This window comes from Corvus brachyrhynchos, unplaced genomic scaffold (assembly GCF_000691975.1).
Source record: "Corvus brachyrhynchos isolate BGI_N302 unplaced genomic scaffold, ASM69197v1 scaffold61, whole genome shotgun sequence".
Taxonomy (NCBI): domain Eukaryota; kingdom Metazoa; phylum Chordata; class Aves; order Passeriformes; family Corvidae; genus Corvus; species Corvus brachyrhynchos.
In genome coordinates this window covers 8,247,211-8,258,329 of record NW_008236478.1, presented here as the reverse complement: position 1 = coordinate 8,258,329, position 11,119 = coordinate 8,247,211, and the positions used below count along the sequence as shown (strand labels likewise).

The window sequence follows — 11,119 nt, the reverse complement described above, 5'->3', positions numbered from 1 at the left end:
GTAAGGTTTGTGCTGCAGCAGGACAGAGAGCTGCAGGACAGCTCCCCATACCCCTGGGCTCCAAATCCCTCCGAGCTGAATGTGGGTGTTTAGGTTTGCACCATGCTAGGCAGTATAGCTGTGAGCACAATGGGGCTGCAGTCCGGAGGGGAAACAGCCTCCGGTTGTTAATGCAATAATAGGAATGACGACAATATTCTGGAGGCAAGGGGCAAAGCTTTCTGAGTCTTATTAAAACCAGCAAATGCCGTTTGTCATTACATGCTCAAGAGAAGATGTTGACTAATGTATAACTATCAAACGGAACTGTCATGACTTTAGGGCTGTCAATAATTATGACTTCACATTAATAAGTAACCAGCCCTTCTGTCAAAAAGGTGAAGCAAAATGGTAGTTAATACTTTGAATGACATGAAAGGATTAATCCTTTCGACAAAATTTTTCCAAAATACTCATTCTCTGTGTCTCTTGTTTCCTTTCAGAGGAACTCACACAATTTCAGGTATTTAAAATTAAGGGTGAAACTCCAATAGCAGAAACCAAATAACCTTCTAAGGTTAAAGGTCTAAGGTAGACCCTTCTAAACAAGAAGTGTGTATTGTGGACTTCACATAACACATCAGGAAGCCACAGTGCCATCACTTTCAGACTCGGAAAAATGTCGCATGACACAGGGACTCAGAAAGACCCATTAAAATTCTCTCTTTGAGATTGGAAATTCTTGTGCTGACCCTTCCAAAGGGTGATAGCCCAGATGAAGGGTCAGCAGGACCTCTAGGTTGTTATTAATAAAAAGCTCATGTCCTAACACACATTGCCATCCACAGCTTGTAGTTTTCAGGCTCAGAAAAAAATGTAGAAAAAGTCTGCTTTCTAACACTAACAATCCTGGTTTTACGACTGCCAGTTACCCGTAAGTCTTTGCTTCCTCCACCCCATCACCAAATAAATCAGCAGCAAAAGTCAGTGGAGTTTTACTTGTTATGACTAAGATCTAGCTGACTATCAGGCAAAATGTTGCAAACTTTGTCTATTCCGGATTTAATACGTCGTCCAACCCCCACAGAAAAATTCATGTTTCTTCAGTGTCCAGAAAAAACAAGTCTGCAAAAGCCAGGGCTGCTGCATAAGGAAAGGCAGCAGATTTAAATGGAAGCAGCATGCCGGAAATGCCCCAGTTTAAAGACTGCACATCTAGTGTTTTGTGAAACTGGAGGGGAGTTGGAGGAGATTAAAGCGCATTTCCCTCTGATTGGGAGCTTGTGGGAGGTGTAAACGTGGGCAGTTGTCAGATTAATTCTTTAGATGATTACATTCTTTTTGTTTCCTTAAAGCTGTTTGTAGTTGGGTTTGATGTCTCCTGTTCTGGGCAAGTGTATTGCTGCAGTTACCAAGGTGACTTTAGCTGACTTTCAACTATTTTTTCCAGCTTTGGTTTCTACCAGTAGTCTGCTTCTGGGTGGAGGAGAGAGGGAGGAAATTATGTTTGTTGTTTTTTGTTAAGTCTCATGAATGCTGATTAACATGAACTTAACCAAAGCCATATTTGATTTCTTTTTCTTTTTCTGAGAAAGAGAGGGTGGTCAAGCCATTGCAAAGGTGTCCAGTGTAGCCTGCAGCTTCCCCAGATCCGTCAATAAGGGGAAAGGGCCTGAAGAGACTCGATGTCCCAGTGTGCTGTGTTCCTTCTTGATGTGAGAAGGCCACACGCTGGAACCTGTAGCCTCCCGGGGGCCCTCCCTTTGTATTAAGGATGAGGGTGGCTGCAACCTGCTTAATTTGATGCCAATTAGCAGCAGCCTGTGGGGATCCTGGAAAATCGCCAATGCAATCACTGGGTTGCACAAAGTTTGGATGTCCCTGCCTTATAAGTCATGTTTATAGCAACCCCTTCTCAAGCAACCACTGGTAGTTATTTTATAAGATTCAAGAATAGCCAGGTTGATCAGATTAAGAAAGGTTTATTTATTCTTGCATTTGCGTTTTGCTTTATGATCAGAGCACTTGATCTCATGGATCTGTCAAGGAAGGAAGTCTCAGTTCCCCTCCAAGCACTACTGCTGATATAGAGAATAATTTTACTGCATTTCCAAGCTACCCTCCCAGGTATCAAAATCACAAAGGATACACTGTTGGAAGCTGGCCATGGCAGGGGCTCTTTCCAGGAGTGGGTGCTCACTGCCACACTGAAGGTAGTTTCTGTCATTGCTCCTAGCTCCCTCCATATAAAATTCAGTACTGTGAGTTAGCAAATGCAAACCATCAGTGCAGGCTTACACAGCTGGGAGAGAAAGGTCGGGCCACTTTTCCTTTCTTCCCCTCCCACACCCCCCCTTCCACTCCCTCTTCTTCCCTTTCCAACCGTGGCTATTTCAAACCTCCTCCCTCCCTCATGAAGATATGGTCAAAGATCACTTAAGTGCCAACAATCTTCCAGTCTCTTTCCCACAGTTTCCCCTGAAGGGCAATCCAGCAGCTGTGGGAAAGAGCCCTAAGCACCTTGGCACACAGAGTTACAGCAGCCGTCAGGAACGCACAGAGGAAAGTGCAGACCCGCGGAGGACGTGGTTACACAGCTCCTGCCGTGGTCACACTGAGACAAGGTTACCTCGAGTGCTCAGACCTGGGTGCTCCTCAGCCTGGTTAAACAGGATGGTGACGATGTTCTGTGTGCATTTCCTGGCATGGAAGGGCTGCTAGGACAATGCCAGTAGCAACAATCTTCTTGCCACTCACATATCCCTTTGGAAAGCTGCATAATAACTACTGTCAGAGCTTGCAGGGGCCAGACTGTTCCAAGACCTGCAGCTGAACTGGAATGGAGAGATTTAGGCTGTGCCACTGGCACCCTGCAGACTCATGAGCAAAGTCAAACAACTGTTTTATGCTTCAGGTTCCATGTCTATAAAACTGAGACATTTTTCCACGTAGGGATGTTGCAAGGATTAAGTCAATGTTTGCAAAGCACTTTTGGATTCTTAGATCAGGAAAGCTATGCAGGGGTGCAAATTATTAGCATGGTGACTGCTTTGCGCTTCTACTGACACTGGTTTTCTAGACATTTACTTTTCTAGTTTGCAATCTTGTCACCCAGCACTCAGCCTCACGCTGAGAGACACTCCCTAAAGTATATTGCCTCCCCCCATGCAGCATTCCTGACTCAACCAGGACACCACTGAATGGCGACCCGATGAGAGAGCATGCCTAAATAAGCAGGACTGGATTGGAAACTTACTGCTTAGTGGTTGCAGAATCAGAAAGCCTAGCCAGAACCAGACAGCTTCAGAGAATGCTGAAATGCTCCTCTTTATGTAAAGTTTGCCTCCAAGAACTGAAGACAGGAAACCAGTTACAAAGACAAGAGCTCCTCTCCGCCCAAGTAAAGCAGAATGAAAACCCAGTGCAACTGGGAGAAGCAAAGTGCAGACTCGCCTCCAAGCACATCCTACGTTTTGGTATTACCGTCAGAGCTTCCTCAGAAATGCTGCTCAGGTGGAGTTTGTTAATGTGCATTAACCCAGTGCTGCTCCCTGACAGGAGAAATCCGTGTGCCCTATTTACCAAGTCAGAGGAACTACAGGGGCAGTGGACTCCAGCCCTGGAAGCAGTGCCACTATTACTCATGTGCTCCAAACCGGGCACACAATGTGACAGTCTGGGGTTATCCCAGGAGGAATTCTGGAGTGACACAACTCCTCCCTCTTCCCACAAGGGAAGGGCAACCACCTGAGATGCTCAGAGTGCAGTGCTCCAGCAGGTCACCGCCAGGACAGTCCTGCCAGCCCCACCTGCTGGAGGGTTGTTCCCTACTCTGTTTGCCAGGAACCTGCCTTCATTTCCCTGCACAGCTGGAAACTGTTCAGGGCTGGATGGAATTAGCGCATGGCTACAGGGCTACCATATGTTCAGGTTTCCCTAGACTCAACCTGTCTTTCTGCCTAGAAATTGAATGCAGATAGGATCTGAGGTCTCTGTGGGTCCCTGGACAAGTGACCACCGTACATAAGGGACCAGCAGAAGCACAGGTACCTGGGAAATCCCAAACAGAAGTATGAGAGTCAGGCATGTGAACCACACCATTTGATCCTTCTTGAGAAGGGGGAGAGTGATAAACAGCAGAGACACGATGGAAAAGCTGTATCAAAGTAATATAGCTTTGAGAGACCCTCTTCTATCACTAAAACCTCATGTTCAGACACTGGGGCATGCGTGGGCAATACCTGAATTCTGGCACAATGAAATGCAACAATTACAGGTAATTTTAGCTTCAACACATGCAGTAATGCAGTGTGCTAGCACTAGGTTTCTACTCCATGCCTCAACTCACAGCAGAACAGTCAGAGTCAGCCAAGAGGCAGAAAAACATCAATTTCAGCAATGCTGCATGATCAAGGGGGCCCTTGAGGGGTGGAAAAGGTCAAGAATTCCCTTATCCCAAAGCTGGTTCTCACTGCAACTGTGGCAAATTAACTCTGCTGTCCTAATCTGTAACACGGAGATACTGCTCACCTACCACACAGGAGAGCACAGAGCTAATTACCAGGGACAACCAAAGACTCGGCCCCAGAAATTATTAAATCAAGAAATTAAATAGTGATCGAAGCAAGACTCCACAAGTGTCACTGAACTTTGACATCTGGAGCTTCCAGCCCACTGAGGCCTTGACAGCAGCAGTGTTTACCCTGACATTTAAATGTCCCCTATGGGTAACAGTTCTCTGTATCCAACAAGAGTCAATCTGCACGATTCAGGAGACTGGGAGCCTTGCCTTTCTGTCTGTCTCAGCAGCACCTATGAAGCTGATGGATCCTAAGAAACAAATAATGCACCACTGAAACGCACACTGGTATTCATACACGTCTTATTTTTCCAAGTGGTAACTGAGAATATTCGGTTACCTATGTTCAAAATGATTAGTCATGTTTCCAAAGATTAATTTACATGTTCTTTTGTTAATACGTACAAACTGATTTAATGGCTGCTTATGAACTGAGCCAACAGTCATTTTGAGAAACAGATGTCCGATGCAGTTTTAAGCTTTAAGTGTGCTTTTATTAATATCCTTAGGAGAAAAGGGGCTACACAGTCTACAGTAATAACACTAATGAATCAAAGTACTACAGCTGCCCAGCAGGGTTTTGACAGAAACCAGCTTTTTCTCAAAGGAACTTTTTTTTAGGACTCTGGGACAGTGAACAACTGGTAATATGCATGCTTAACATGTAAGTATGTGCTTTGCTGGAGCCAAAACACTGAATCAAGCCCTATCTGCAACCAAACAATGTGAGGTTTTTGCATAAGCACTGAAAACTGTAACTATACAAAGACTGGGAAATCTATGCGGAATCTTGATCCTCTACATTTTATACAAACAAATATTCAAATGTTTGAGTGTTTCTGATACTATTTGTGATGCTGAATGCAGAACAGGTTGTCTGCTTTAGACCTTGATAGATTATTGTGTGTGGGTGGTAGAGTTAGGATAAAAGAAAGGGAAGAAAGCTACTAGGAAAGCAGTTGGTGGTTGCAAATCCATGATAAATAAACAGCACATTCCTCTTCTGCACAAAGCCCTTAGAGTCTGTGTCAGACTTTAACATCCTAATGTCAGTTGGGTGCAAATTTGACAGCCTGGGGTTCTGCAGTGCTCTCTGTGGAAAGCATATTTGAAACAATTTGCCATGCCCCAACAGAGCACTTCTGTCAAGTTCCTAAAGAACTTCTAATGCACCAGTTATTCACAGGACCCTTGCAAAGAACCACGGGTTTGATATTTTATGATCTGGTGTGTACAGTGCAGGATATGATTACACACAAGCCTGCTTCCCATCAGCCAGCACCTCGTAATCATTAACATATTTATCTTTGTGGTGCCTCAAGAAGATGACATTGTTATTAGTCCCATTTTATAGATTCAGAACTGAAGCTCAATAGCTAAATGACTTGCCTTTGATTACACAAGATTTACAGCAAAGGACAGACCTGAATCCCAGCCCTACCAGGCTCAAGCAGTGCAAGCAAGGATCACACCAGAAGAACTAGATCTATGTACAGAATTGTCCTTCATCTCAGGTGCTCAGAAGTCCTATGAAACAGTTATATCTGCACTGGGTTTGTGCCTTTTGTGTCTCAGCCTTTACCCCTGCAGGTACCTGGAGGGAACATGGATGTAGATACATTACTGCATGCAAAAGCTGAGCTCCTGAGTTACATTCCTGTGCAGCAGCTGGAGATGAAAGTCTCCATATCATACTCTTGTACTTATTTCACATTGAGCAACTTTGCTCAAATGCATGAGACATGCTGAGACAGTGCATTAAGGAAGGCAGAGGCATAACAAGATCTTCCTCTTCTGCTTCATCTATACCACACTGTTCTGGAAAATGTGTTGACTGATCAGTTTTAGCCACAGTAAGGGTAATCATCAGGTCTGATTTAAGTACTAGTTAGCCAGAGGTTTTAAGTAAACACTGCTTTCCAGCACAAACCACCCCTTTTGGTATGGTCAATGCATTGAACAAGTCCCATTGTATCTGCTACATGGAGAGGAGAAGCAACTGCACAAGGAGAAGACCTTTCCCAAACTCCTCTTAAAGCAGCCAGTAAGATGGAGGAAGAAAGAACTAGGACACACTGCTGTCTTAAGCTGAGATCTCCCCTATCCCTCCAATAGTACCACCACAGTAACACAGCTGATAGCTGTCTTTCCTTAACTGAAGTGCTTATGGAGAACCAGGCTACCTAGCAGTTTCCCCAGTGGTAACCACAGACCTCAGAGAAATGTATTGACCTCCTAGGAGGCAAACACTGGGAACCTGCCATTCCTACCACTCAGGCTTCAGGCAGGGTGGGTGTGCAGCTGCTGCAGGTAAGAGAGATTTGCAACAAAGAGCACTGTCACAGATACGAGGCTCTGAATTTGACCTGCCTTCCTCTGTCTCAGAACAGTTAAAAACCCAGGTAAATATTTGTGTGCTTCATTTTAGACCTCTGCTAACCTTTCACCACTCTGAATCAAGCGTCTCTTTGTTTATCTCACCCTGAGTAACGTAAAGCTCTCTTATCTAAGCAACAACAGCCTCCCAGCATTAAGGCTTACCCATCAGCTGCCTCCTTGACCTGATGTGCACCCAAAATGTTTCTGGTCACCCCCAACCACTGCGGACTCAGAGCTTACACTGGGCATGCAGATGCATGCAGGAGCCCAGCATCTGTGAGAAATCCTGCCCAGTACTTTTGAGCTCTCCAAGGCTAGGTGTGATTTGTGCAAATCACATGGTGTAATTTTATATTCTTTTCAGTGGGGCCAGTGGGACCAACCAATGGTCCAATGTAACCAACCTGCAGGCAGAGAAATACTACTCAAAACCTGAGTCAGATCAGAATTTGGCTCCATGTAATTACTATATCACAAAAGTAAGATTATTCCTAAAGCAATAATAAAGTCACTTGAGATTTTTTAATATAAGCACCTATATCTCATATTACATACTAGTAAAAAGCATCAGCAATTGACACATAATGCTTCCCCCAAAGGCAACTCATCAACATTCATATATCAGGCAAATCAGAAGTCACCCACAAAATGTAATAAGAAAGGACAACAACAAGAAATATTTTTCTCATGCAATGTTTGAATCAAGAATGAAACAGGAATTGAAACAGAGCAGGGTGCTGTCCCTGCTGGCACTACAGGGAAGCACTGTTTTCATGATGATCTTTACTCTTGAGAGCAGAAGGCACAAATGTTCATCAGAGACTAAGAAACCAAAGGAAATACCAAGATGAAAGAGTGCAGCAAAGATGCATGTCTTTCTGTATCATTCAGACGAAAACATTAAAATTGATGGGAAGACACTGAACTAGCACCTGAAGTCTAAGAGGGGAAGGGGAGAAACCCAGAAAGACAGAAGTGCAGATACTACAGATGGCTTGAAACCACAGGTAATTTCCTATACATTCACTTAAGTCAAAAGTTACAAGAGGTATCTACAGGCCCACCTAGTCCCACTTAAATCACCTGTTAGACTACTGCTATTAGAGACCCAGGTGTTACTGGCATGTAATTACTGACAGAACCCACCTGTTTAAGCAAGGCAAGATCAAAGTCACTTAAAAAGAAAAAAAATCAACATTTTAACCAAAAGGTTTGTAATTATGACCTTGAAAACAAAATACTCAGGAAAAATTATCAGCAGTCACCTATGCCACCTAGCTCTGGACACCACAGCACCTTTCAGCACAGTACTTTTTATAGAGATCAGTCCAGTCTGAATTAAAACACTGTAGAGCATGAACAGCAGGTTCTACAGAACAGTCAGAGCCACTCTGCATTACCAAGGTTTGTCCAAAACACCTCTGAAGAGCTGCCCTCCTGAGCACTAGTCCATCAATCCAACCTGAACAATTCTCCCTCTATCTTTGCACTTTGCAAGTATTCACTGCCAGCTTCCTCTCCCCTTGCCAAGTCTTTCCCCACCCAGCTTTAGCTTTTTTTTCCATGCTGAGCTCTTTAACCTTCCTCTTCCACCATCTGAATGTGCAGGGTGAAACTCACGGTGCTCGGTCGAGGTTCAACCCATTCTGTCTTTGTGCATTGATTGGAGGTATGACAGGTTTGCTGTTAATCTCAAGCCCTCTCCGCAAAGTCTCCCTGATTTGCTCTGTATCTGCAAAGAGAATTTTTTTAACATGATTTAGAATCCCCAGAAATAACACAGACACAAGAAGATATCAGGTGTGTTTCATCTAAACTCTTCCCCTTCAGAAAGAAGTGGAAATATGTTACAGGGTAACACTTTACTGCACTTCCTTAGAAGTTATTTCACTTTATAATGTCAGCCTGCATTCCCTTGTTTGGGCTTCATTGTTATGGCAGGCAAGGAGAGCTGAAATCTTTGGTACTGAGTCCTCCTGATGAAGAAATTCTGAGTAGTTTTGTAAATTTTCATAAATGAGGTGTTTGTTGGTTCTGTAACTCTCATAGAACCTCCTGACACTTCCAAGCCTTTGTACTGGAAATAATTTTTCCTATTAGGCATAACAGGAATTTGTTCCTTTAACAAACGAATGTATGAAGGCTTCCAAGTTTTTTTGCAATTGGCTTTGGAAATCTGTTGATTAATTTACAACAAGATTCACAAAGGAAGGGATTTTTATGCAGGGCAACCTTTAGCCTCAAGCTCATATCTGAAAATAAGCTGCAAATTATGCAGTTCAGATGCAGTCTTTTTACTTCTGCCTTTTGCTGAAATGTCTACTGGCCAAATACTTTCAATAGGAAGCTTTCCTGCCTTTCTTAGAAGTTTCCTCATCTTTTTATGAGAAATGTGAGAATTTAGGTAGAGAACAAAACCCACAAATTATTTCAAAATCTTTTGAAGGATATACAGATTTCATCATGTATACCTCTCTTGGGCTTTTCATTTCAGGGCTAAGGCAAAACACCATTTTTAGATCCAGCACAGTTAAAAATATTTGCAGGGAAGCCATAAGAAACACTGTATGCATTTAACTAATTTTTACCATGGATTTAAGAACAAGTAACATGCCATTCCCGTAGAAACCATTGTTAATTCCAGGAAATCTCAAGCCCTCAAATTTTATGTTTCTTCACCCATTTGAAAGGCAATATGCATTATTTCAAGCCTGTGTAATGACTATGACATCTGTACCCTGAGAAGGCATCTCACTGCGAAGGGGAACTCCATGATTTTTTATTTCTTCTTTCCAGAGTTCCGTATTTGCATGAATTCCTTGAGTTCAGCTGCAGCAATGTGCAGCATCAGTCCAACTTGCCTCCCAAGAAGGGACAGTGTTAATAAGGAAACACAGCCTGGGAAAATACAATTGCTTCACCTTGCACATGTTTACAGTCCTGGTTTCAGCAAGTGCTCAGTTTAACTTTGCGGATTCAAATTACAATTTGCCTAAAAACTGAAAGAAACATTTAGACAAAACAATGCCGAGATCTCTTTTCCTCCCTCCTGCCTTCCTCAAACAGGCCACACCAAAATCCATTTTGCTCCCCTGAGACACTCCGAGTCTCCCAATGGCTGTGGTGTTTGCCATGTGGTGTTTGTCATGAAGATGCTACATGACTCAGTGCATTGCCCAGACCCACCAGAACAGAAGCAGAAAGGCCATGACAGCGACTTGGCCCAGGACCTCTTACCTTTCCCAGAGAGCCGCCGAGGCTGGGTCCCAATGCAAATGCTCCTGCTGTCTTCATCATCCTCTGGTGGCCGGCTCAGGTCATCCCAGGCACATTTGGCACTCACTCCACTCAGGTTTGAGCCATCTGTCTCAATCCCTTTGTCGACTCTCTCCTGCTTGAAAAGATCCAAAACACCAAGACTTTTTTTGGGCATGGCTTGAGCCTGAATTGGAACCCACCATGGTGCAGTCCAACCTTCAGCAGCTCCTCCAGATCCCCCTTTACGGACAATTTCTACTCTCTGGCCCCCATGCTTTGCTGTGTCAGCAAACAGCAACTGCACGTCGAGCCAAATCAGGGAGCCACTCTGAACTAAACAAACCTTTTCCGTAGCAGGTTGGTCTGAAATCCCACCCTGTCCCCACTGCTTCACTACATGGCCCTGGCAGGCACAAAGCAGGGAGAGAGAAAGGTGGAAATCAATGGCCTGGGGTGTGCAGGGTTGCTTCTTTCAGTGTTAACGGATTTACACCAGCTTGAAGTATTTAAGACACAAAGCACAAGCTCGGCAGTCAATCAATGTCAATGATAACAATCCCCTGAATAACTAAAGCTCTCTTTCCAACCTTACTAAGGAGTCCCACAATGAAAACAGCTCATGGAGAGACTCATCACTCAAAAGAGTTCTTCATTTGCGAACAGCCCAGAGAATCCCCGCTTTCCAATACGCTGGGGTGTCCCATAAAGGACAAAAACGCAAGTTTGGACGTGCAAGGAGACACAGGTCTGTTCCCAATGTCAAAGCTTTTGCATAGCTTTCTCTATTGGCAAATAAACAAACTCCCTCCCTTGCAAGCTGGACTTTCCCAGCACGTAACCAGTGCTTGGGTCTCAGAAGGTGTCACACACCAATCATAAGCAGCTGGATGCTCTCAGACACTAAGCATTTTCTCAAGGACATGT

General features: G+C 44.0%; 1 protein-coding gene across 1 annotated transcript in view; it reads right to left on the bottom strand.

Moving 5' to 3' along the window:
* The window catches only part of SUFU (SUFU negative regulator of hedgehog signaling), a 92,613-nt gene that overhangs the window by 28,053 nt on the left and 53,441 nt on the right, over positions 1–11,119 (bottom strand). Inside the window, exons 7-8 of the mRNA XM_017726158.1 lie at positions 10,175–10,331; positions 8,558–8,669 (exon numbers count right to left, since the gene is read on the bottom strand). Of these exons, the coding sequence (XP_017581647.1) occupies positions 8,558–8,669; positions 10,175–10,331 (269 nt within the window). The remainder of the gene's footprint in view (positions 1–8,557; positions 8,670–10,174; positions 10,332–11,119) is intronic.